General features: G+C 32.5%; 3 protein-coding genes and 1 non-coding gene across 5 annotated transcripts; 3 read left to right on the plus strand and 1 right to left on the minus strand.

Moving 5' to 3' along the window:
• Positions 1-188: 188 nt before the first annotated feature.
• On the minus strand, positions 189-4,356 carry LOC137818201 (tRNA (guanine-N-7) methyltransferase). The gene is made up of 8 exons (XM_068621475.2): positions 4,087-4,356; positions 3,434-3,490; positions 2,665-2,740; positions 2,265-2,344; positions 2,060-2,109; positions 1,803-1,887; positions 1,559-1,657; positions 189-859 (listed from the first exon to the last, which is right to left on the minus strand). The coding sequence occupies exons 1-8, from the start codon at positions 4,315-4,317 to the stop codon at positions 638-640; spliced, it is 900 nt and encodes a 299-aa protein (XP_068477576.1). The 5' UTR covers positions 4,318-4,356; the 3' UTR covers positions 189-637.
• On the plus strand, positions 4,278-8,766 carry LOC137818202 (NADH dehydrogenase ubiquinone 1 alpha subcomplex assembly factor-like protein (DUF498/DUF598)). Its single transcript, XM_068621476.1, has 5 exons — positions 4,278-4,986; positions 5,667-5,783; positions 7,212-7,246; positions 7,344-7,444; positions 8,369-8,766. The coding sequence occupies exons 1-5, from the start codon at positions 4,808-4,810 to the stop codon at positions 8,453-8,455; spliced, it is 519 nt and encodes a 172-aa protein (XP_068477577.1). The 5' UTR covers positions 4,278-4,807; the 3' UTR covers positions 8,456-8,766.
• A 1,392-nt stretch (positions 8,767-10,158) lies between these two features.
• Positions 10,159-10,319, plus strand: LOC137819889 (U1 spliceosomal RNA). The gene has a single exon (XR_011082472.1). It is a non-coding gene; the product is annotated as a U1 spliceosomal RNA (small nuclear RNA).
• A 3,379-nt stretch (positions 10,320-13,698) lies between these two features.
• LOC137818948 (ribose-phosphate pyrophosphokinase 1) lies at positions 13,699-26,200 on the plus strand. Of its 2 annotated transcripts, none has more exons than XM_068622612.2 (9): positions 13,699-13,878; positions 13,958-14,143; positions 18,426-18,674; positions 19,955-20,098; positions 20,952-21,119; positions 21,866-21,935; positions 23,068-23,149; positions 24,205-24,364; positions 25,886-26,200. In XM_068622612.2, exons 1-9 carry the CDS (start codon positions 13,771-13,773, stop codon positions 26,111-26,113), a joined length of 1,395 nt encoding a protein of 464 aa, XP_068478713.1. In that variant the 5' UTR covers positions 13,699-13,770; the 3' UTR covers positions 26,114-26,200. The 2 variants fall into 2 exon arrangements, with proteins under 2 accessions (XP_068478713.1, XP_068478714.1); XM_068622613.1 differs by lacking the exon at positions 25,886-26,200 and adding an exon at positions 24,744-25,029.
• Positions 26,201-27,185: the final 985 nt, after the last annotated feature.

The raw sequence follows: 27,185 nt of genomic DNA on the forward strand, positions 1-27,185 counted from the left end.
AACCTCACCTAAACTATGCCTACCATTTTACCTAATCAACCCTACCTTATAAATTGCATGGACAACTACTTGTATATTGTTTATTGTATTTGAAACTAAAATACAGTTTTTTTTTTCCTGTTTGAGGCTTTTGTATCAGAAAATCACATGAAATATTGAATAATCCAAGTTGAGTCATTCTATGTAAGGGAAATAGTTTGTGTGTTTTTCCAGAAAATTACTTTTTCAACTGTAGTAGTACTTGATCATATAAAAATACAGTACAAATACATAAATACACAAATCATAAAGCTTAACCAATTAGGTATGATCTGTGGAATATGAGAACTTCATTGGATAGCACACACCTTAATACTTCTCTGGTCAAAACACAATTCACCAGAAAGTGAGAGATATCTAGCTAAAAAGAGAATATTGGTAAGCATTCTATTTAACTATGGTTGAACATGTAAAAGAACTTGAACCTAGCAGGCACAAAAAAAGTCCAAGCATCTTGTTAAGATTTGAGGTGTCATGTGGGGAGCAGTGTGTCTCATGAGTGTTCCATTCCATTTATGTCTGACATGGACAAGGTTCTCCTTTTGCTTCATAGTTGGAGAGCAAATCAACAAAGTAGTTAATCTTGAGAACTCATCATTCATATATGTTTCTGGTACAATCTTCTGAAGATTTTTGCACCTTCAAGTTCTGCATGAATCTCTCTCTCAGTCCTTATTCCCATGGGGTTGCTTAACAACCACCCTTCACTGTCACACAACATAGCCGGGTTGGAAACATCTATGTGTTTCAGTGCTTCAACTTCATCAAACTGATTTCTCATGTCAAGTGCCACTTCAAGCACATCAGACTGTACAAATACCTGTAATAACACAATAGCAAACAAGAATTTCAGTCAAAAGCTCCACAATAACTGTCAATATTAGTAAAAGAAATATTCAGAACCAAAAATATGAATCTAATAACAAAGGAAATAAAGAACCTCAACATTTCTGCAAGTCTCCTAGTGTTACACTGAATGAAATGATCAAATTAAAAATGATACATGCATAGTCTTTATGCAAATGACCTTCCAAAAACAATGTAAATGTGTATACACCTTGAGTCAGAAATAAAGTATATGACTGTTTTAGTATACAAATTGATTCCACAATCTTTTATGACAGTGACTATCCAGGAACAGCATAAAAACACAATAGGAGAGGGAAAGGGAAAAGGGATCAAGGAGAAATTGGCAAAGAGATTTATTCATGTCATAATTAATAATAAATGGTGCGGTAAGATCTTTCAATGTTTGCAGTAGATGTAGAAAATACCATTCCATGCATTATTACCCCATTAAGGTAAAACACTATTTGCAAAATCTCAAGCATGTTGCTGATAATTGTCTTCAACATATCTATCTCAACAATAAATAAATGCTCATACCATGGTCCATCTTCAGTCTAAGTTGTAGCAATTAAAATAAGAGAGTATAGTATAAGAAGCAAATCTCACAGAAGATCATTTACCAAAACTCTAGATGAACACGCATGAGATTTGCAATCATGCAGAAATATACCTGTCCCCCTGGCATTAAATTGTCCACTATAGCACCAACCAAAGGCTTCTGGAGAACTCTTCTTTTATGATGTCTTTTCTTGAAATGTGGGTCTGGACACTGCATGTGTAGGGTGAAATCATTTAACCACAAACAAATGACTTTTTTGATGAAAAACCCTTAAGTAATAACAATGTAGCCAACAAGCCCTTAGCTCAGTTGTACCCTTTTCTTGCCTTGGAGTTCTACAGAGGACATAACTCACCAGAATTGAGACTAAGACCAAGGGCCCAGGATATGATTCTACCAACTGCTTGAAAGAAATTGTGGCGTTTGCAAACAAGAAATGTCTGGCATTTTAGTGTAACACCAGTCAATACTCCAGAATTGAAAAACAATTATACATACATACATACATATATATATATATATATATATATATATATATATATATATATATATATATATATATATATATATATATATATAGACCACCATCTATAAAGAGTTTTAGGATAGTACATGTTATTGAGAGCCAGATCCTTTGCCCATGTCTCAGCACGCTTGACAATCTGCACAAGGAAGTATTACATTTTCAGACAAGATATCTTCTATAATATTCAAAGCTTAATGTGCCAGAACAGATAAGAAATAAAAACTGATTGAAAGAAGCAATTATACAGGGCATTTGAAAACAAAAAGTGACGGAAAGAAAATGATTCCATACCCTTTCTCGGATTTCCAGTCCCAAAAAATTTCTCTGTTTAGGAGTTCTTTTAGCCAACCACATTAGAAACCTGCCACTGCCTGACATTGTTTACAAATTAGAACATCAGATATGCTGGAATAGGTGTACTCAAGTTAGTGAAATGATTCATTGATCCTAGTTCTAGAGGTACTTCTTAATGGAATTTTCATGTCAAGGGTACAAATTAATGAAAATGATTGTTATATCAATATCAACAAGATATTTTGATTCAGCAAATCAAAAGTCAACTGCAACCTCAGTATTATATCATGCAAGAAACTAGTTCTATCATTATTAGTTTCCAGATACATGATCTGTGCCAGTCCATAACAGACACACAAAATGCATCAAATAAACTTATCATTGAAATTCAGGTTACCACATCCGATGTCCACCATGAGTGGCAACATTGGGTCTGCAAAGACCTGGTTCCAGTCTGGTACTTCTGCAGGAACCTATAAAGAAAAAGAACCACATTAATGGAAAGCGAAAGACTACCTCAATGCATGATGAATGATATCCTAACTCCATGCCACAGAAGCTATTTATGTCTTGTTTCTGTATCTTCCTCTGGTTCTCCACAAAAATGCATCACAAGTTTAATTATAATACGCTATCAATGCACGGAATTTATGTTGTCAGCTGATTAAAATCCTTGTAAATATGACTTTTAAAGTAATTATTACAATGTCAACAATCTTATCATACATAATCATAGAGTAAACAACCTTTACATTGTCATCATTCTAATTAAATTCTCAATTCCTATACCTCTTTGTATAATAACTTGAATAAACGTGGCGAACAATGAATAAATTGATAGCAAATGTTGTGACCAAAATTACATTTTAACTGAGAGATACTTTTTTGAACATGCTCTATATCAGTTGAACTTTAATGGAAAACATGAAACTTTGTGAGTCTCATTTCTTATTTAACAAGTCTCCCTCCTAATTTTATAATTTCCAATGAAATTTAACCCATAACAGAATATGTGTGTTGAAGATTGTGTCACTTGCACTCCTATTTATCTATATATGTAATATCATAGATTCATTCATACACAACTTCTTACGATATTAATAAAACTAACATGAACATAGCTAAATAATTGAATGGGAGATTGAACTTATAAAGTAACACATTACAGAGAAAGAAGAGCTTAGAGGATTAACATGTTGTCTGATCCTGAGGTGACCCAGATCCTGAAATTCGATACACAACATAACATGGTTAAATAAATAACAAACACATAAAAACCACCATTAAACTAACACACACAAAAACTCACAAACTCATCAATATACTAGTTCCTCTTGTATTATGTTATGCATCATATAGATTAATATTTTTTTAAACCACCATTACAGTCTGTAAAAGTATATAATACTTTCACCACCTTAGTTCATGAAACTAATAAAATTCGAAACAAGTCCTAAAAGGTACAATTCGTCAATTTGATTGGTCTAAAGTTCAAGACATTAAACGATAACATATAATGAGGAACAAAAATGTCAGCAAGCGATTAAGTTTAGGAACTAAAATGAAAGAGTGGAAATTTCAGCAACTTATTTAAATTTTCTTACTTTTAAGGGCTAAGGGTGTTTTAACTGCACTTTTATCCTCTGTTTTCACTTTTACATTACAAACAGATCAATTTGTTTCTTGTTTTCATTCAAATGTTCCAATGTGAAGAAAAAAATTCATGGGTGATTGAGAGAGGGAAAACTACACTAAACCATTAAGTGGGTGTATCAAAATAACAGTGTCTCAGAAAAAATATGTACACAAAAAGGGTTACCAAGTTGTAAGAGAGATTGAGGTCAGCATATTCCGATGCCACCATTTCTGAGCTTCGTTGATGTGCCTGTTGGAGTGTGGATTGAGCTGAAGAGGACACGTGGCAGTTGGAGGAGAAAGAGAGAGAAGAAGAAGGAGGAGTAGCGAGAAAGGGTGAGAGACGTAACATTACTCGCGAAGAACTCTGTAATTGCAACAACAAACGAGAACAAGAACAAGAAGAATAAGCCATTTAACGTTGTTGTTTTTGTTGGTGTTGGTGTTTATTCTACTTTCACTTCTCTTTTGTTTACCCGTTTTTTATTTTAATTAGTTTATTATTATTATTAATAAATACCCAAATTTATCCCTAAAATTGACTAGTTAATAATTTCATAATAAATTTTTCATATATACTATTTGAAAAATTCATATACGTTTTGTAGGATATTTGGTTCAAAGATATAAACTTTCTTCTATTTACATCGAGAATTAGATGCAAATTGATGAATTTCATAATTTAAAAAACGTTATTTTAATTAAAAAAAAGCATTATTCTTTTTTCATATCTTTCAAAGATAGTATAAATAATAATTTTTTTCTTAGTTGCTTTTACAAAGATTCATTAAACTCTTCAATTATTTAGTTAAAGAAGTAATAATAAAAATGAAAATAGCTTGAGGGAAGGGTGGAGAAGACCAGAGTTCGTTTGGTGCTGCTGGAAAGAGCAAGACAGAGGAGGCATGGCGGTTAGGCAAAGAGCAGCATCTGCACTTCCAACCCTTTTACGCACTCTTCGCAAAGAACCGTTAAAGCCTCACAGCCATGTCAATGCGTTACCCTCTCTTCGACGCGCTTTCTCTTTGTACGATCAGATCAATCTCATCGATCAAGTCCCCGAGGACCAGCTCCGATTTCAAGGGTTGGTTCTTCCCCTTTTGGTTTTTGTTCTTGTAAAGTTTTAAATTTTGGTTTTTTTTTATATGGGGTTTGAGGAAGAGAGTTGAATGTAAAATGGGTTTTCTGCAATTGTCTCAAATAGCATGGTGACAGGATGTATGATTTGATGCAGGGAGTGAACTTGGTTATAACTATTTTGCTCTTTTTTTTGGAATTCTTGAAGTGGGGTGTTTTAAAGAGTTTTTTTTTTTAAAAAGTATAGGGTCCGAGGAAGAGTATTGAATGTGAAATGGGTTTTCGTGAATTGTCTCAAGTAACTGGACTTAGGGACTTAACTTGGTTGTAATTTCTGTTCATTTTTGTTTCATTCTGGTATGGGGTGTATGAAATTTTGATTTTTAATATGGGGGTTTGAGAACAAAGGTGAAAGGGAAATGGGTTTTCTAGAATTTTCTCAAACAACATGGTGACATGATATGTAATTTGATGCATGGACTTAGCTTGGTTGCAATTACTCTGTTCCTTTCTGCCTTTCTGTGTTTTTCTTCTCATTCTGAAAGTAGGGTCTTCTAAATTTTAATTTTTTCAGTATTGGGTTCACGTAATAGACTTAATTGTGAAATGGGCTTGTAGCATATGATTTCTGCAGGGACTTAACATGGCTGTTAATTATTATTATTTTTTTATTTCTAATTTGTTTAGGTATAATGATACGGGGTTTACTGTAAATGGGGTTGAGTATGAAGGAAGCTTGCTTTGTGTTGGAAATTTGCTCATGTCTTGGAAACCTAAGAAGTTTTCAGAGATCACCGCTGATAGGTTTGTTTGTTTTATGCTCCTTTGTTTCTTCTTCCTATTCTTTGCTAGCAACATTTTTATTCAAATAAGCATTTATGAAGGAAGCTATTGTATTTTATATATTTTGTATGTTAGTGTTTGTCCTGAAATTGATCCTTTATACCTAAAGTTGAAGAAATAATGGAGTGGTAACTGTGCTGCCTTAGTGATCCTAGTCCAAGGTTTCTAATTTACCTTTGAAGTTTGAAGAAAAATAGAAGAAAAAGATTTAACTTACATTAACCCCTAATAATCTTTCTGAATATATGTATACAACCTTAACATATCTATAAGCAGAAAATAATGAAGCAACAAAGTATATAAACCCAAAATCTACCTGTCTAATGGTGTTTTTTTTTTATCAGTTTTGAACCCTGTAACGGACATTCCACTAAAAGCTAGAAATTGTTGCCTCTCACGAAATGGTGCTTTGAAATGGTTGCAACATGAATGAAACGTGTATACAAACATGCTATAAGAACTTTGGTAACAGTCACTGTCTTACTGTAACAAAGTCGATGTAGTATGTTAGGCAGATGACTGCCAGAAGAAGCCTTAAACCTTGCTGTGCTACACCAGTGCACTGGAAGCATCATATTCAGAGCTGCACCCAGAACACCACTCTTAATCTAATGGAAGAATTGTTAAATACTTCCGTGGACAAAGGAACAAGCAAATCACTTGTAACTATCAGCAAAAAAATAGCCACAAGTGTGGAACACACATAAATGAAACTGAAAACAACTTTTAGATCTGAACTTGAGAACTATGCAAACACCAATGGAAAAATTAGCATTTGCATATACAACTGCCAAAATCAGGAATGAATGAAGAACTTGGAAGGCACACACCTGTGTCAAAATCCATTCAACACCAAGTGACATGGCATTTCAAGCTCTCATGTTTTGCCATGTGAACAGATGGGACGTAGACTGATAGTAGTTTGCGCATGGGCCACGGACACTCCTAATTCTCTGTGGTTCTTTATTTTCTCTATTTTGTGTTTACTTGCTTTTCTCTCATAAATTCCTTTTCTACAAAAGATATATGTAGGACCCATTATTTTCTTTAATGTTTTGGTTAATACTTTTAAATTGTATTACTTGGTTTCCATTGTGGAAGGAGGGTACTTATGATGTGTTTATTCTCCTTCTTTAATCTTTATTTTGTATATCCTCAGAATTGAGCATACGAGAAATGGATGATAACATCTGCTAATTGGCAATTATTAATTCTTCCTCCAATTTAAAGGATGTGTGCACCGTAGTGTAATAGTTATGAAACATGCAGAGAAGTGACAAGAAGTAAATGCATTATAACATTCTGGTTTCATCTGTTTGTTTAGAGAAAAATGCATTATGTTATCTTGCTCTAATATCTCGTTTACTTATATCTTGTCTCTTCTTGCAGCTTGTCGCTCTTCAAAGTTATTCGTCCTATTCCAGGTTGGATTTTTTAGTTTTGACATTCTTTTGGCTTTGCTCAACATTCTTATTCCCCCAAAGTTTGGTGAAGTTCTACTTTTCCTTTTATATTTGCCAGAGATTTTGATTCTTGGCTGTGGAAGGGACATTCAACATGTAGATCCTGAACTGAGACAGTTTATTCGATCTACTGGCGTGAAGTTAGAAGCTGTAGACTCGGTATCTATATGATTGATTTAGTTTGAGAGTTCTGCTTGACTTCATTGCTGGTTTGGTACTCATTATTATGTTTTATTAAGTAATCTAAGTAAACTAGCACATAGATCCTTATAGGTTGTAGGTATAGAGGGGGACATGAGAACTATTAAACTTGTTTCTAAGATTTAGAAAGAAATGGACTTAAGAGTCTATTTGGATAGACCTAGAAGTTTATTTAGAGAAGGTATATGAAAGAACGTCTACAAATTTAGTTGATGCATAAGCTAATTTTAACTTACTGAAAAACTCATTTCAATTTTTTTCTTATCTATCTCTTTTAGAACTTTTTATAGAGTTTGACCAAACAGTTCCCAAGTACAAAATGGTTAATCCAACAATTCATAATTCAAGCATGATGGTACAATTGATTAGTGAAAAGTTTCATTTTGATCTACTATTTTAAAACTAATTTACATTATCATTCGACCATATGTTGTCATATGATTGAAAGAATTTGGTAAATACTTCAAATGTGAAACAAAGTTTAGTTTACAATAACCAATGTATCAAAATTAAGTCCTGGGAAATATATACTGGCAAGGTTAACCTTTTAAATGGAGAGAATCTTTTAGAATTTGCATTTTATTTGATCAATGTATGGTGATAGATAATTTGCTATTATGTATAATTATCTATTATTCTCATACAGAAAATTCCAAATGGTGCAAGAAAGAAGCCAACCAAAATTACTAGTTTAACTGGCTCTTTGAATTTTGAATGTTACATGATTTGTTTATTATTTTTCATCAGAGTTTAGTTCCGATGCATTGTTATCAGTGTAAAAACTTTTTACACTTTCAACTTACAGAAGTTACCCTAGTTATGACAACTATTTTACCATACTCTGGGTTTATTATAATTAAATTCTTTTGACTATTTACATAGAGAAATGCAGCATCAACTTACAACATACTGAATGAAGAAGGTCGAATTGTGGCTGCTGCACTTCTTCCACATGGAGTTTCTTCATGAAGCCTGGACCTGTTCAAGTCCATGCCATTAGGGATCTTAACCCAAATCTTTGAGACATGCTTTGATTTTCCGTTTAGAAAGTTTTGACATAGCAGTATCACAATGTGAATCAAACTCAAGTTAGTCCTTTTGGTGTCTGCTAAGGTTTTCGAATGTAATAAGGAGAATTAAAATGTATAGACTGCAGCAAATCCCTGCAAAGTTGTACTGTACGAGTTACTGGTTGTTTGGCTTGAATGCTATGCTATCTCACTTTCTCAAGAGTTGAAAGGAAAATGACTTGAATGAAATCCTAATTTTTACTGTTCCAATCAACTCTTTATGGTTTGTTTGGATGAGAGATAAAAGAAAATGGAGAAGAACAAAACAACACTAACAATAGTGTTTTATGCCATATCAAGGCTAAAAAAAATCTGTAACAGGTAAAAAAATATCATGTGTGTTTGATTTAACAAAGTCTAGAGCCTATTTCCACTCTCACAAATTATTGATAGGAAAGTTAAACTGGAGTGAACTTTACTGATCAACCTACTTAATCTACAAAAAGACATTAAATTTTAATTTTTTTTGCAATATGAAATAGAAAGCAAGTGGTAGAAGGTCTAACACTCTAACGTATATACTTTAAAGACTCTTGATACAATGGTTTTTGCAAGACTTGAAGGTAATTATTTATCAAAGTAGATAATTTAAGAAGTGTAATAGAAGAACAAAGAAAAAGTTGTGTTCATATTGGTTTACTCGATTTAAGATATGATCAGTTTTTTTTTTCCAATAACTTCTAAATGGTTAAACTGTAATCAATCTTAATATAATAAGTATTTTTCACTGTCATTCTTAAATCATACAATACCCTTTTTACAACCTCATTAATCTTCCTTTAAAATAATAAGATAAAGTATTTTTTTAATATTAAGTTGCTTTCAATTTTCATGGATAACTTTTAATGTGTCACTTGTATATTTACAAAATAGAGATATTTGATAGAAGTTACAAGAAAATTCCTCTTAGAGAGGACATACAAATACACATTCCTTAAGAAATAACTTCAGTGTGAGAAAGATATTAGTTTGGTAAATAATCAAGTTTATACTATATTAATATTGTGAGATTGTACTATTTACTGTTCTGAACTTTTTAATATTATTGATATTTATTTAGTGAAATTGTATTTTGGTGTGTTTAGATTGTGTACCTTACTTTCTCTATTATTAAGTTGAGAATACTTTTTCTTAATAGTTAACTTCAATTTCTGGTATATTCATTTAAGTTCTAATGGATAATGTCTCAGTCCTATTGCTTGGTTCAACAATTTTCGTTTCATAATTCAATACTTCAACAATTTAAACATCTCTTACTAGACAGTTTGAATAAGTTTCACGGTAAAATAATGTGTTTTTCCTCAATATTTAACTGAGTTTATTATCCAAAAAATTGAAATTTTCTGTTGATTTCTTTTAAATGAAGAACCATTCTATGACAATTCAAGTAAAAAACATTTGGATTAAAAAATGATTTTGATGACATTTGTGTTTTCTTCATTTTTCATACTGTTTTCTCAAATAAAGAAACACAGTTATTCAGAAGTACCTGCATTATGGGCTAGTATACCAGTATAAGAAGTCTTTAGTCCCACATCGACAAAACTAATGGAGTTGTAAAGACTATGAGCTATAAAATAAGTGCTTGTGGCATTGGAAAACATACTTACCTGGACGGGGTCAATGGGTGATCATTAAGGCCTATGGCCTAGAGCAGTGACCTTCATTGCACTTAGAAGGGGTGCTGTTCTAAGGTCTGTACAAGTGACAGAGCCTACGTCGTAATTTGTGTTAGAGGGGGCTTGCGTTCGCGCAGCCCCTACCATTATTAGTCTAATCTTTGTATCTGGAATTTCAATTTATTTTTAATTTGTCTTATAAATTTGGCTAGCGTACATTATTTTGAAATTAAGAAGCAGTTTGTATTTTTAAATTACATTGTTAAAAGAATTAGAGTTATTTAATAGAATGTTATACGAAAATTCCTATAACTTTGAGAAATATACTACATGCGTTCTCTATAAAATAAATGATAAAACTTATACTACTTTATGATGGATTTGTAGGCTTTTTTTCTTCACACATATACTGTTGCACCTTACTTTTCAGTTCCTTATTTACCAATAACACATTTTTCTATATTATTTTCAGTTCTAAACCACTTTAAATTGTTAAATATTAATATTGTGATTGTACTATTTTAAGTTCTAAACGACATTAAATTTTAATCTTTTTTGCAATTATTTATAAAATAAAAAGCAACTGGTAGAAGGTCTAGTAGACAAATGTGTATACTTTAAAGACTTTTGATACAATGGTTTTTGCAAGAATTGAAGGTAAATATTTATCAAAGTAGATGGTTTAGAATAATAGACAACAGTTTTTATTTTTATTTTTAAATAACTTCTAAATGGTTAAACTGTAAGCAATCTTTATTAGAATAAGTATTTTTCAGGGTCATTCTTAATTTATACAATACCATTTTTATAACCTCCTTGATCTTCCTTTGCAAGCATTAAGATAAAATATTTTCTAATATTTTGTTGCTTTCAATTTTTATTGGTATCTTTTTAATATGTCCCTTATATATTTACAAAATAAAGATATTTGATAAAAGTTACAAGTGTTTGAGAGGATACACATTCCTTATAAAAATATAACTTCATTTTGAGAAATATATTAAGTGTTTCTTTCAAGTTTGATAAATGATCGAACTTATCTTTGGCTAAAACTCATCCTGTTATGTTACGATTCCAATGATGAATTTGTCCCATATTGAGAATGAATGTGCTTAAATAACAATATATAAATCATACATAGAATATTGTTATTAATTTAGGGTAGATGGGATGTTTTAACTTTATCAATATAAAATGACCAAGAATTATTGGTGCCAAATCACTCTTTTTTAAAAAAAAATCTAATAAATTTTTTTAGCATAATGTTTTAAGAAATATAATAAGCTTTATTTTATTTTGTTACTTAATACTTATTTAACTTTTGATGATATTATTTTATAAATAGAGGCATAATAAGATAATCTTTTTGTAAACGTGGCATTATATTTTAAATTTATTTATTTTATTTCATGAGTTAACTTATGCCTTTTATACATATATTAAATGGTGGATTAATCCTAACTTAGTTTGAAATAAAGTTTATTTGTTATTTTTAGTTATTGAAATAAAGTATTGAGTATAAAAATATTTGATTGATTTTGTACTTAATTTCTATCCTCATTTCAAATAACTTGAAGTTAATATTGTAAATAATAGCTAATAAATACTTAACAACTATTTGATTATACCTAAATTTGGATTAATTTATCAAATTTAGGATATTGCTATTTTCTGTATGTTTTAACACATTTGTGGTATCTTTTGGGGAAAATATCTTGTTCTCCTTTTGAATAATAATGTTAATAAAATTATTTATTTATATTTTTACTATTTGTAATAAAAATATTTATTTTATCTATAAACTTTGTTATTATCTTATTTTTTTTCAAGAGAAATTGCAAAAACATCTTCTGATTCTACTCTTTCTAAATATTTATTTAAAAATAAAAAATAATTAGTGTCATTTTGTATTTAACAGCGTAAACAAAGTATTATAAAAGGAATTATAACTGTGTTTTTGGTATATACAAATCTATACTATTTTTTATTAATATTTTATTTTAAATATATTTATTTATTTATTTTTTAAGTAATTATTAAATAAATAATTATTGTTATAATTAATTTTAAACTTAGAATAGTTTATTACGCGGAATATTTAAAGTGAAACAGTTGTTTGGACATCTAACAGGTTTTTTTATATAAAACTAAAATTTTATCTCTTCTAAGGAAATTTCTTCCTGCACCCCTATAATTTTCTTCCTCCTCCACAATTTTGTAAATTTCGAAACTGATTCCCACAATTTCGGGATCTGGGAGTGTGCTACGGATTCATCAATCCAGAAGTGAATCATGTTGCATTCTGGATGAGGGGGTGTTTTGGAAGCAAAGTTTGCATAAATTATTGATTTCTGAATCCAGAAGCCTAATTTCTATTACGGATTGGTGAATCTGGAATGATTTTTTTGAATTATGGATTTCTGAATCCGAAATGCATATTTTGAATTATGAATTGGTGGATCTGAAATGATTTTTTCAATTATGGATGTTTTTCATTTTTTTATTTTGGATTAACACTATACCGGAAGCATCAATCCGGGAGATTACCGAATATGCCAATCTGAAAATTTACCAAAAGTGCCAATCCAAAAATTTATCGGATTTCATAATCCAGAATACAAAAAAAAAAATTAAATGTACAGTTTATATAGAGACAGTTGTGTGTTTGCGCAACTTTGTGGGGGTGCAGGAAGAAAATACCCTCCTCTAATCATTTGATTTAGGGCTTCTTCTTCCTGCACCCCTAGATTTTTCTTCCTGCACCCACAATTTTCTAAATCCCGAAATTGGCCTTAATATTTTATTTGAAAAAGGACACCGTGGTTACCGGAAATAGAAATCTGGGAGTGTGCTACGGATTCAGCAATCCGGAACTGAGTATTTTTTTTTCCCGGATGAGAGGGTGTTCTGGAAGCATTTTTTTGCATAAATTATTTATTTCCAGATTGCTGAATTCGGAAGTTTAATTCTATTATGGATTCATGGATCCATAATGCTTTTTTTTTTAAATTACGGATTTTTGAATCCGAAATGCATATTTCTGTTACGGATTGATGGATCCAAAATGCTTTTTTTGAATGATGCATATTTTGAATTACGGATTGGTGGATCCAAAATTTTACCGGAAGTGCCAATCCTTAATTTCTCCGGATTCCATAATCCATAATGAAAAAAATAAATATAGTTCAAGTGCATTTTAGGATTTTTAAAGAATAATAGGGACAATTTAGTCTTTGCATAACATTGTGGGATGCAGGAAGAAAAATGTAGGGGTGCAGGAAGAAACTGCCTTGATTTAGTTGTTATTTTATTAAGTTTTTCATTTCAAAAAATAAATAAATTTAAATAAATATGTATTTAAATATTAAATATAAATATATATATATATATATATATATATATATATATATATATATAACAAAAATAAAAAAATTTGAATACACAGAATCCTCTGTTTCGACTAGTATTTTAATAATATTTGTTTTCTTTTTTAATTTTATAAAATGCGGTAAAATTAATGAAATGGAAAAAAGGAAAACATAAAGATACCCACACAATCTGAATAGATCAACGTGTTGAAAGACTTCGAAACGCCATGTCCACTCTGCACCTTCACTCCGCTCCCACTCCTTCACCTTCCTTCGCTCCGATCACTTCTTCTCGCTTCTTCCGAACCTCTCGCATCTCGCTTCCAAACGCCGTCGTAAGTGAAACTCCTTCCGATTCTCTCCTTTTCTTCGCTCTATTTATTCATCTCTTTAACGGAACGCGCGTTTCTTCAGTGCTGCAAGGCGATAGAAGCAGTGCAGTTGGAGAACGGGAGGCCGAGCGCCAGAGAGTTTGCCGCCAGAGGAAACGCGATTCCGAGCTACGTCGAGGCGCCGAACGCGCGGATTCGGAATTTGGTTAACCGGAACGACACGCGTCTGAGGATATTCTCCGGCACCGCCAATCCCGCGCTTTCTCAGGTCACGCTTCTTCTTGAACGATTCGTTTTGGTTTTGGACATCTGGAGTAGGAAAACTAGAGTTCGAGTATGCTGGAAGGATGTGTTTAGATGTAGGAAATGAAATGATGAAGAGAAATTGGAGTTCATGTCATTGGAAGTCTGGAATGTAGGAGAATTTAATGTCGATTAACAAACACAAAGAAGAGCGAAAATCAAACTTATGCTGATTATATGGTCTTAAAAGCGGGTAGCAAGCACAACCGAAAACCTTTAAAAAATTATAATCTGGTTTATGTAAAAACAGCGTTTCATAAGGGCTTTTATTAAGTAAAACAGGTGTAGGTAGATTGTTAATAATATGAACAGCAGAAGAGAAAGATTCACCCCAAAATTTGAGAGGCAAAGATGCACCAGCAAGTAAAGAAAGTCCCATGTCAAACTATATGCCTGTGTTTGCGGTCAATTGAGCCATTCTGCTCATGTGTGTGGACAAATGAGTCGGTGATGAATGCCATGAGATGCAAGATAAGTTTTAAGAGATAAGAATTCTTTTGCATTATCAGTCTGAATTGATTTTAAAATGTGACCAGTTTGAGTTTCAACATACAACTTAAATTGAATAAAGACATTCATAACTTGGGATTTTGAGTGCAAAAGATAAAGCCATGTATAACGTGAAAAAGCATCAAGAAAGGCAATATAATATTTGGATCCATTAGAAGAGGAAACAGTTGAAGGTCCCCAAATGTCAATAAAAACCAATTGAAGCGGTGTAGTGTACACAGTAAGAAATCATTAAAAGGAAGTTGATGAGATTTAGCTATAGCACATGTTTGACAAAAGAAATCACGTTTGTGACCAGTAACATTACATAGTTTCATCACATTATGAACAATTCTAGAGGAAGCATGTCCTAGCCTAGAGTGCCACAACTGAAACGTAGAAGATGCAGGATTGAGAGTGGTATTGGAAACAGAGGGTTTGAGGGAACATTGCATTGTCAGAAACACATATAAGCCATCTTTAACTTTTCCTTGGAGGATTATCTCCTTGGTGTCCTGGTTTTTAACAAAACAGTGGTTAGGAAAGAACTCAAAATAGACACTATTATCTTTTGCAAATTGAGAGACACTCTTGAGATTCTTATTTATAGAAGGAACATGCAGCAAATTATGTAAGCGTAATGTGGTCATAGTGGTAGGATTTGTAAACGTAGTATAGCCAATGTGACTTATATGCATACCTGTCCATTACCCAGTTGAACCATTTCAGATCCAGTGTAGGGAGTTTTAGAAGAGAAGATATTACTGTCATGGGTTATATGATGGGTAGCACCACTATCTGGGTACCAAAGAGGGTCACTAAGAGTAGATGGAGTGCCCAGCAAAGATGGCTCACCAGAATCATTATCTGAAGAATAAAATTGAGAAGAATTAGCATTAATATGAGAAGAAAGATTAGTGTCAAAACAATGCCAACACTCCAGAGCCGTATGGCCAAACTTTTGACATAGTTGGCACTGAACGCGAGCGGAGAAAGACGAATTGGGCACGGAAGAAGCAATCCAAGAATTCTTGAGAGGAGGACGAGGGCCATTAAAATGTTTATTGTTGTTGTGTCTCAAGAGGGGGGTGTGAACCACGATTATGAGAAATATGGAACCCATTCATGGGTCTACTAGACATAGGGTTGGATGAAGACCGAGTAGTGCTTGAGGCAAAAGGTGATCTTAAGTTTTATGCCGTTCAAGCCGTTCTTCGTGAGCCATCAACAAGGCTTCAATATCTTCCATCGTGTAAGGATCAAGACGGGAGGTGACGGCGGTAATGAAAGATTCGTATTCCTCAAATAAACCTTAAAAAATAGCTTCAAGATGTTCTTCATTAGTGAGAGGCGAGCCAGTTGCAGCAAGCGTATCTACAATCTTCTTAATATCAAGAAGATATGTAGATATGGATCGGTCACGCTTGGGAGCCTTCTATTGCGTCTTTAATTTGAAGATTTTGGCACGGGTTTGAGAAGCATAATAAACCTGTAATTTCCCCCAAATTTGTGAGGCAGAGCGTAACCCTACCATCTTTGTCAAGATCGGTGTTGTCATGGAGCCAAGAAGCCACAATACCAGAAGATGGTCTTGTTGTAGATGAACCAAAAACGCAGGATTAACCTTGTTAGTGATAGCATCTTCGGTGGTGAGAAAACGCAGAGACATAGCAGATCCGTCAAGAAAATGAAAAAGTTGAAGTCCACTGACATGGGCAAGGATTTGTTGTTGCGAGATGAGGTAGTTATCGTCGTCAAGTTTTAAAAAGAGAGGAACACAGAAAGTGTGTAGTTGTGTGGAGGAAGAAGAAGAAGGCATGGAGGTTTCAGAGGAAGCAGCGAAAGAAGACGTATGAGACATGAATATGAAGACGATAACAGAGAAGAGTTGTAGAGAAAAAAAAAATTCAATGCTCTTGATACCATGTAAGAGTGTGAGGTTTAATGAACATTCAGAAAGGAGAAAAGAAAAAGATTATTATTGAAAAGTCAAAAGTTCCATACAAAGAGGAGGTAAAACAATATATATAACAAAGAGAACAACCCACTAACAGACTAACAGATCTATGGCTTAATAATCAAAATTAAGCGGTTTAGATAACCTATATTTTTTCGTAAGTTGATACCTCAACTTTTAGATAAGTTAGGTGCGATAACTTTTGTAAAAGTTAAAATACAGAAGTTGTTTTAAGATTTAGGAGAAACTCAATTCATTTTGTCTCTATTTTCTCTCTTATAAGTGTTTATGGAGAAGTTTATTCAAATAAAGTCTAGGAGTAATTAGGATTAGAGTTTTACTTTGGTAGGTCCATGTGATAAAAGTTTGCAATAAAGAGAATAGGTTACTGTGGTGTCACACCAAAGATCTTAGTTTGCTTGGGAAGTGAATAAAATCAATTGGTTAGGAGTAAGCATGTGTTTGTTTAGTAGTTGACTTGACAATTAAACAATAACCATGATTTGTCTGCTTGATTTTCTAACACGTGGAAATATATTACTTTCATGGACTGTGTTCTGAACTCAATACCAATGGAACATAAGGAGATTAGTAAATAATAACCTGATTTAATCCCATGCCTGCCAAATTGGGCAATAAAATGAGGTATTGCATATTTAATACACAACTGTGTCTCGAACAAAATTGCCTGTGAAGGAGAGTACCTGCAGTGAACCACAAAAGTAGGTATTGGATGACTGAGATCGAGATAGAAATATAATAGATACTGGTCGACAATACTTGAATAAATAAGATGGAGGAAAAACAGTGTATTCAACCTACACTGTTGTGCTTTTCATTGATGTATATATAGGAGTTATAAAATAGGGCAATGCACTTACCTTAAACACTAACCTTAAAGCTGGGTATGTACAAAAAGAAATAATAATAAAATAACATTACATTTTAACAATAGATAGGTTTCATTTCGTTCCATCTTATGTTAGACTATTAAACTGTTTCTGCCAATGTCATTTCGTTATCCTTTGTTTCATCCTTTTTTGTCAATCTAAAGTTAGCTGAAGTTTTTTTACACTATCATATACTTGCATATCAATAAAATAATGTCTTTTTTGCGTAATTGCTGTAGTACTCAAATTTTTACATTGACACTATTAAAATGAAAAAAAAACTTAGCTGTGTATGGAATTTTTTGCACAAACTAATTCATAAATTTGTTTTAATATTGTAAGAATAAACTACTCTGTAATTCTGATTAGCATGATATTTCGCTGAAATGAATTGTCTAGCTTAGAGTAAGTCTTTTTTTTTTCATTTGATATATTTTTGTTTATAATAATTAATTACGGAGAGATCACTTTGTTTTATGTTTCCAAGATTAAGTTGTTTTCACTTTTTGATTGTTTCCTTGTTTTTAATGTGTATCGTGTTTTTAAAGATCTGTACAATAAACATTGAAAACAACTTTTTGTTTTGTTTTCTTGCTTCTTGTTCTAATATTTAAAAATAGGAAATAGTTTAAAAACAAAGTGACAGTTGTTATCAAAAATGAAAACAGAAAATGAAAAAAAAAACAAGTAAATGTGCCATAAAACAAATACCACTCTATTTTTTCCATTTCCTTTTGTTTTCTATTTTTTATTTTATTTATGTAAAATGGAAACAGTCAGTTTGGTTAGTAATGAGTGCATATAGTACTCCTTGAATATAGTTTTGTGTATTAATATTTGAAGTCTAATGTTATACACAAGTTAGTCTTTAATAATTGACTTAAATGTTTGACTTGTATGTATTTAAGTAGGAAATTGCGTGCTACCTGGGTCTGGAGCTCGGAAAAATTAAGATAAAGCGCTTTGCTGATGGTGAGATATATGTCCAGCTCCAAGAGAGTGTGAGGGGGTGTGATGTGTTTCTTGTGCAGCCCACATGTCCTCCTGCAAATGAGAATCTTATGGAGCTTCTCATAATGATTGACGCTTGCAGGAGAGCTTCAGCCAAAAATATTACTGCTGTCATTCCGTATTTTGGATATGCCAGAGCTGATAGAAAGGTCTGTTTATCAGCTTACATATGCATAAATAATTATTGTTTGTGATGAAATTTGTCCTTCTCATCCACCATATTTCCCCCCTGGCATGTCTTGAAATTGTGCTTTTTGTTACTTAAACAAATTCTGTTACTTACATATGCTTTTTGTTACTTACACCAGAATATGTCAGTTTTATAAAGACATATGGTACACTTAGAGTAGATCATATTAAATAATCTGTAAAAATGAATTATTACATAAGGCTATCTGAAGCTGCTTAACCTTTGAATACGACCCACATTCTATCAGTTATTGCAATTTGTGACAATTCTAATATTGATAACTACTTCATTCCTTTGCATTGGTTTCTTTTTCTCAATTGGGAATACGCCCAAAGAAGAATACATTTCTTATACTGATAAATTTTCTGTCAATCATCATTCACCAACTCTGCCAAAAGCTTAAACTGTTACATGAAATGAATTTTTGGTATAGATTATTTTGGTGTAAATAATTTCTTTGTTTTTTTAAAGCATTTGTTGAAAAGAGAGAACCGAGAAGGCAAATGATGAATTCCGTGTGTTTAGACCACTACGAAGTTATTCAATTTATATGGGATGGAACATGAGTGTAGAATGTTATAATTATATAAATAAGGTGTTGATCCAATATAATAAAAAATATCTAGATTATATATGTATTATTAGGAACATTTTTATGTATCCTATATCATATCTTTGTTGTTTGAAGGTATCAAATCTCCTCAATTTATTGTATTGATTCCTTTTTCTCATGTGCAGTATGTCTCAAAAAACACAGTTTCAATTCCAATGTTTCTTTCCTAGATTTTAACATAATTTCCGGTTACCTTTTTTCTGGCTAATAACGGAAAAATATAGAATCAAGCTAATTAATCATATAAAATGATTCTAATATCATCAGTTACTATATCTATATCTATATCTATAGGATTCATTCTACAAGATTCTAACGGTCACCAAGCTAGTAACACATGTAGTTAATTGGAGGACCTTGTATATATTTTCTCGAACTTGACTTTCTCTTTGAGAAAGTGACTGAGAGCCATATCATATGAGTATACGTATGAAACATGTTTATAATAAGAATATATTAGTCATTTTGGTGTACATGTGCATCTTAGTTTGGTTGAAATGATGTTACCTGGTTTTACTTGTATAGTGCTATAGAAAAGTTGTCACAATGGAGATTCAACATTCACTGAAAATGTCAAACTTCCAAATTCAATTTGAGTATAAGATGCTCTTCAACTACTGTTTCAGACTCAAGGGCGTGAATCAATTGCTGCAAAGCTTGTAGCAAATTTAATTACAGAAGCGGGTGCAAATCGTGTACTTGCCTGTGATCTTCATTCTGGGCAATCAATGGGCTATTTTGATATTCCAGTTGATCATGTGTATGGACAGGTAACGAGATATTATGTCATTACCATATAATGGCTTGGAAGAATAAATCTTTTTAATCTATTAAACTCAAACAAACATTCTTTGGATATTCGGTATATTTGTATGGTCAGTTCAATATTTGTTTTATCGGTGCATCTCAATTCTGGGCTCAAATGATACCCTTCTGGTGATATGCTAATTTTATTGTTTATAATTATATGATAATTTAAGTTTGTCATGAAGAAACTTTAAATCTTGTTTTTTTTTAGATGTATAGAAATCTTCTAATTTTTTTTTTCTCTGTTCAATCACACATGGACTCTGATGACTTGCATACTTTGTTCTCTTGTTAATAAACCTTTGAGCTACCCCCAAGATATTTCTTCTGGGTTATTTGTTGTTCTACATAAATTTTGGTATGGAGACCCTTTCATGCAATTTTATTGTGTCACGTGTTGTGCTGGGGTAGGTTAGATTAAACAAATTTTTATCCTAATGGCAATATCTAATTGTAATGATGTTTGTTGTGATTAGTGGCAATAATAAGAAGTATTTTGCCTATGCTACTTTTCAGTTTGTCCATAAAATGAATGTTTAACTGCAAAATGTAGGTGGGTTTGTTTATGGTTGGGTTTTAAATTGATGTTCTTGGAGGATTTCTAGTAGTGCAGTGCAGTATTAGACTATTCTAGGAAAAAACATATAGAATTCAATTTGGTTCCTGTCGTTTTCTGTAAAAATATTTGGAGATATAATGATATGTTCACTTTCTATTGGATTTTATTAATCATGGATTAACCTGTAGTTCTTAACTTGAAACTGTTAATGTAATTGGGTCATTGGTTAATCGTATGTTCTTTTATGCCACTGCCAGCCTGTCATTCTTGATTACCTTGCCAGCAAAACTATTTGCTCAGATGATTTGGTAGTTGTCTCGCCAGATGTTGGTGGGGTTGCCAGAGCACGTGCTTTTGCCAAAAAGTTATCTGATGCCCCCTTAGCTATTGTTGATAAAAGGCGTCATGGGCATAATGTTGCAGAGGTATGATTCTTCGTAATTTGAGTTTAGATATCTCGACTAAAAGGGTTCAGATTCAATGACTCAAAATAAGGCTCTTGGTAGCTTGAAATATACAGAATTAGTTAATTTAAATTTAGTTATGTTACACGAAAAATTTAGAATTTTTAGCATGAAATAAGACTTTTGGTAGAGTGAAATATACAAATAACAAGACTCTTGGTTGTTTTCACTTGTAAGATGATTGATATCTTTGCTATTTTTCAGATCATGTTAAATTGTCACATATGTTAAGACCAACTATTTAAAATCCGGCCCCGGACAATATATAATCAGGTTGGCCAATGTTTGAACTAAATGACATAGTAGTTATATTTGAAATGATGTTTTAAAAATCACAGTAGTTTTGCACAAATAAGTTAACTCTGAAGTTGTAGCCACTTACCTTGCATTTCCCTCCCAAACGTCATTTGTGATAAAAAATGTTTGTAGATAGTTGGTTTTTAATAACCAGAATCAAGTTTGGTTTGCTGGTTTGTCTGTGGGCTTCCCTGATTGAGCATTTTGGGGCAGTTCAATCCAGTCCGAACTTGTGGTAAGACCCAAACCAGTTACCAGACAAGTTTGAGTTTTAAAAAATGCTTAAGACCTTTGAGGGGTGGCCACTGACCAATATTATTCCTTACAATTGATGATAAATCATAGTTTTTAAACTATAGTTCTAAACTAAAATGGATTTTTGTTGTGATTGGGTGAATCTCATCTTGCAGGTGATGAATTTGATAGGTGATGTAAGGGGAAAGGTAGCAGTTATGGTAGATGACATGATTGATACTGCTGGTAAGTCAGCAAAACTCTCTATGTGCTAGTGCAAATAATGATAGTTTGTCTCTGATCCTTTTAGTCACTTTGATTTGTTTCCAATTCTTGTGCAATTGCTTTTTCCTCCCTTCTTCTCTCCCAATTATGTTTTTTCAAGTAAAATGGAGTAGTTTTGTTATTTTTCTTGGTAAATGGTGTGAGTTTTCAAGAAAAGCCCAAAATGACCCAAACACAGGTCGTTTCGCTTAGTGTGTGGATTTAGGGTTTTATTTCGTTTCATACATGGATTGTGTTTGTTCGCATTTCATTTGGGTTTTTCATTTTCATTCTCACATTGTCGACGCTCGCTGTCACCCATTCTATATGAACTTATTTATTTCAATACTGTGGAATTGGTGTCATGAATATTTATCTTTTTTATTAAATTTTTATATGAAATAGACTCTTTATGAGTCTACAAGTGGGGTTTACGGACTGTGGAATGAGTGTCATCAATATTTATCTTTTTTATTAAATTTTTATATGAAATAGACTTTTTATGAGTCTACAAGTCGGGTTTACGAATCGACGAGTTCACAGATCTCCCATGGTTTTAGGTAGATTCTCGAGTTTGATAACCTTGTCCATGAAAATCAGGACGGGTTTGAACAATAATTGTGGGGACGGGTTCAAATTTGTGTTATACCTCTCTTCTAAAAGACATTATCATGGTTGGAGTTAAAACAAGAGAATCAGAAAGAATTCAGCTGTATTTGATGTTGTGACGCCCTTTTTCTTTTCATTCCTTGACATTGGCATCAATGTTTCTATCTTCACGTTTAGTTTTAGAATATAACATGGTGTATTTTCTAGGTCTGTTCCTTGTCCAATGTTTTGAGTGTAATAGGCTTTTGCTTTAGTGGCCATGTTAGACATGAAAAGTTATTACTGGCTCTGTATCTAGCACAGCTTAAACTTCAAAGAGTTAGTTCCTTGGTAGAGTACATACCAGTCTATTCTTTTGTGGTAATTATTTTTAGGTGAAATTTATTGTCAAAATGGATAGCTTACACTTCTAAGTGTTTTGTTTGTTTATGTATTCTTTCTATTCAGCATGGTATGTCTTGTTTGTCTTACCAATTGTTCTGAATGAAATTTGACTGTCTTGTAGGGACTATTGCCAAAGGTGCAGCTCTGTTGCATCAAGAAGGGGCAAGGGAAGTCTATGCATGTACCACGCATGCTGTTTTCAGGTATAATGTATGCCACATATAAATGGTTTGTTGCAAAACACTTCTATGATGACATTTTGTGGTAACAAGGTCCAATTATCAACAGATTGTTCTCCTTGAACTTTTGATTGAGTTCTTTGTTTCATTATCTTGGCATATATAGGGGACGCTAGCTGTTTTAAACATCCCCTACACACAAAAAACCTACATAGTAATAGAAATGGGATTAGAATTATAGAAAAAGAAGTTTCTATTAACACAAAAGAATACAAATTATTCAAGGACTTTCGAGAGGCATGGACTCTCCCACAACAATCTGAGTTTCCCCTCATCACAGGATAAAATCCCCCAGTCAATCCCTTTTCTTATGAGGCAACATTCCTTACTTTTCCAATTATTCCAGCATCAACTTACTAACTAACTATTTATTCTATTATTACCTTTCATGTACTACTTGTTTTGTGTCCTGTTGCTGTTGTGCCTTGTGCAATTTGCATTGTGTATTTCCTTTGAATTTGAAAGCCAAGAAGTATTACACTGTTGGTTTCTCATTTGATGATTAACTGATCTAAGTGGCCTAGAAATCTTTTAGTAAGTGAGTATTTCTTGGGCGGAGGGAACTATCTCATTCAGCTTTCTCTTGTCCAACGTGGCCTATATTTTATCACACACAAAAAAAAATGGATGGACGAAACAAGGATTATTTCTTCTCCCGAGGAAGTTGGCTTACTCATTCAACCTTCCTAATGATTTTTCTTTATATTCTGTCTCTGTACACACCTTTTCTTTTCCTTTAGCATAAGTGGGTGCTTGGGTAGATTTGAAAGCTGTAAAAGCCCTTTTGCCTCTATTGTGGGGTGGTGGGAGCCTCAGTTTTCCTGTGGATAGAAAATTATTTGTATTTATGGAGATAGAAAAGATTTCCAACGTTTGTTCTCCTCTTTTCCCGTGACATGTCATTAATAGATATATGAAGTATGTATTGCAGTGACTGTTAATAGCACAAACGTACAATTATATGTCTTCATGTAAGGCTATTTTTTCTCATGACTTATGCATCGTTGTTGTCTTTGCAGTCCTCCTGCTATAGAGAGGTTATCAAGCGGTTTGTTTCAAGAAGTTATCATAACTAACACAATTCCAGTGGCAGAACAGAACTATTTCCCCCAATTAACTGTACTGTCGGTGGCAAACCTTCTGGGCGAGACTGTATGGCGAGTTCATGATGATTGCTCAGTGAGTAGCATATTTCTGTAAAATAAGTTTAGTTGGTTATTTCTTATTCATGAGATAGAGAAAACGAGACCACCCTCAGTACTCATGCACATGCATCCTTGCGTACATATATTTTTTCAAATAAATTAATAAAAAATTAATTGTTTTACATAGCATTGGCTCTTCCTGTTCATCACTAGATTGTATTCATAATCGCATGTCTGGTGGTTAGATTTCATTTCTAATAATAGATTAGTATGCTAGCCTTTTCACTTTTGTCAAACAAAACTTCTGTTAAGCTTCAAGTTTTACTTTAGTATGGGATAGAGTGGTGCCAAAGGTAGAGATTTATGTTGCAAATTTTTTCTTTTTCCTTTTTCTTTTTTATCTTCCTTGTCAGGGTGGAATTGAACCTTATTCAAGTTTGGGCATTGATTGAACAATTTGTATCATTGGTGTGCACGTTCCAGCTTATGACACTGTGGTAACAAGCGGCAGAATTGTAAAGTCCTATTATAGTGAAAGCTTTATGTTTAAGGATACCCTTATAGAGAGCTGTTTCTTGAGTTTTTTGTACGTACAAAATACATTATAGGTGTATTGGAAATCCACACTGGAAGTCGCATGGCGTCTTTCTTTTTCGTTGAGTACAGATTTTTAAGTAAAAAATGGTGAATTTTACCCCATCGTTGGTATTGTGTGGCTATTCTGTATTCATAGATTCAAATCAAACCCGCTCAAGCATATGATAATATATGTGTGTGTGTATATATGTAAAGAGAGAGAGATTGCATGATTTTAAGTTTTAACATTAGTTACCATCGAAAAAAAACTTTTAACCTTATTTTATTGACTTTTTTAAATGCAAAGAATTAAAGTGAGCCTGATTATTCAAAGGGAAAAATTCTGTGGACTCCTTGTTCTATTGTTTCCTGTCAAACTGCGGACATGTTGGTTGCACACAGTTGTTTGTCGGAACTGAGGGACTCTACAGTGATTCCTGTTTTAAATTTTTTTCTCTGAAGGGAAGTGAGCATCTGCCACAACCAGAATGCAATTTTTATACAGTTGCTTTATAAAATGTAAAGGTTAACTGTTAACTACTTTTTTTTAGTGGAACAGTTAATTGCTAGATATAATTGTCCTTTTCAAATGTTTCTTTGATTTCTCATATTTAGATCAAGTTTGTTTTTTCTTAAATTAAAAAATTTCAAGTTTTTTTAGTTCCCATAGATTATAAATAGTCACTCTTGTTCTTGTCATAAATGATGTTATAAATCCTTTTGCTTATATAGCTAACATCGTATTACTCAACATGTCACATATATTCACTTGACTAGGTGGAAATATACAAGTTTTGTTTGAATGCAATTCTTTTTTAACTAATTAACTAAGACAAAGGATTCATCAAGGTTCATCGTGACGAGACTAATGGGGTCAGTGTTCATTAAGCAGTGGGATGTCCTAATTGAAATTTTGTCTTTTGTCTTTTGTTTGTGAAATTTGTATTAGAGGTAATTGAAATTGTCTCTGATTTTGTAGAAACCCAACTCGTGCAAATTTTTTAAACGGGTAGATGATGTAGAGGAGAACGTAGAAGAGGAATGTGGTGATGAGACTAAGCAAGAACAAGAAGTGACAAGAAAAGAAGTTTGCAACATGCAGAAGAAACTAGTTCCTGAGAGAAGAACGGCTTTGATTTTGCTTTGTGTTGTAGGACTGTATTGTGCAATAATATTTCTGTGTGTTGTGTGCATGTTGAACAAGTGAATTTCTTCCCCTCTCAATTATCTTTATCGGTGATATGTACTGATTTGTGTTTTTTCCCTACAAATTTTTACCATTTTAAGCCCCAAATCTTGATCATCATTTACTTATAGCTTTAGACTGCCCTAGTATTTACACTAAAAATCCTAAATCCTAAACCAAAAGCTGTCAATTTTTTTCCAAATTTGAAGTACAATACCCCGATTAGTGTTCAACAATTGAAGTTTTGTTTGAGTTTGCCTCTAGTATCTCAATTACGTATAGTGATCTGGGTATGTAAAGGTACCTTAGATTTTCACCACTAAAATGCATTGCATTAAGGATCACTTGAGACACAAAAACTTGCTATTTAACAAACATTCAAAATCCAATAATGCATTATTTTCAAATTATCTTGAAACCTTCATTCTATCTCACTTATCATAAATCCAGTAATGTTTACTCTTCTCATTGAAGTGGTATATACAAATTTCATTCTTTAAAACTAAAAAGCTTTGGAATATTGTCATGATGTTGAGTTTATTTGCTTTTGACCATAGACTCCATTTGTAATGTGTTTTCTCACCATATGTAGAACAACATCTTCATCGTTAAGACATTCATTTTGATCTTGACATGTGCATTGCTACATCCAACTTTAGTATCTTTAGTATCACGAATGTTATGAGTAACCTTGTCAAGTTAAATTTTTCACTATCATGCAATGATTGACATCAACACCTTGTAAGAAATTTCCATCATAAAGATTTTGTTTCTATTTGTTTGGATGGTGATGAATAATGAGAAAAGTTTATGTTTCAACGATAATGATAATTTTAAATTTTTTGTGCTCATGTTATTTTTACATAGTTTTGATTACATTATTGTTTGATCTATGATGGTTTTCATAGAAAGAAAAATAAGAAACTACATAAAACAAATAGATTATGTTGTGGTAGTTAAAAGCCATCAATTTTTTTTAAGTTTAAACATTATATATTTTGTGACAATTTATAACTATTTAAAACTATATTTTAAATCTCAATGGGATTTCAACAACACTAACACCGTTAACCTGAAAGAACAAGAGCTAAGG

The sequence above is a fragment of the Phaseolus vulgaris genome, chromosome 10 (genome assembly GCF_051622355.1).
Source record: "Phaseolus vulgaris cultivar YP4 chromosome 10, ASM5162235v1, whole genome shotgun sequence".
NCBI classification, from domain to species: Eukaryota; Viridiplantae; Streptophyta; class Magnoliopsida; order Fabales; family Fabaceae; genus Phaseolus; species Phaseolus vulgaris.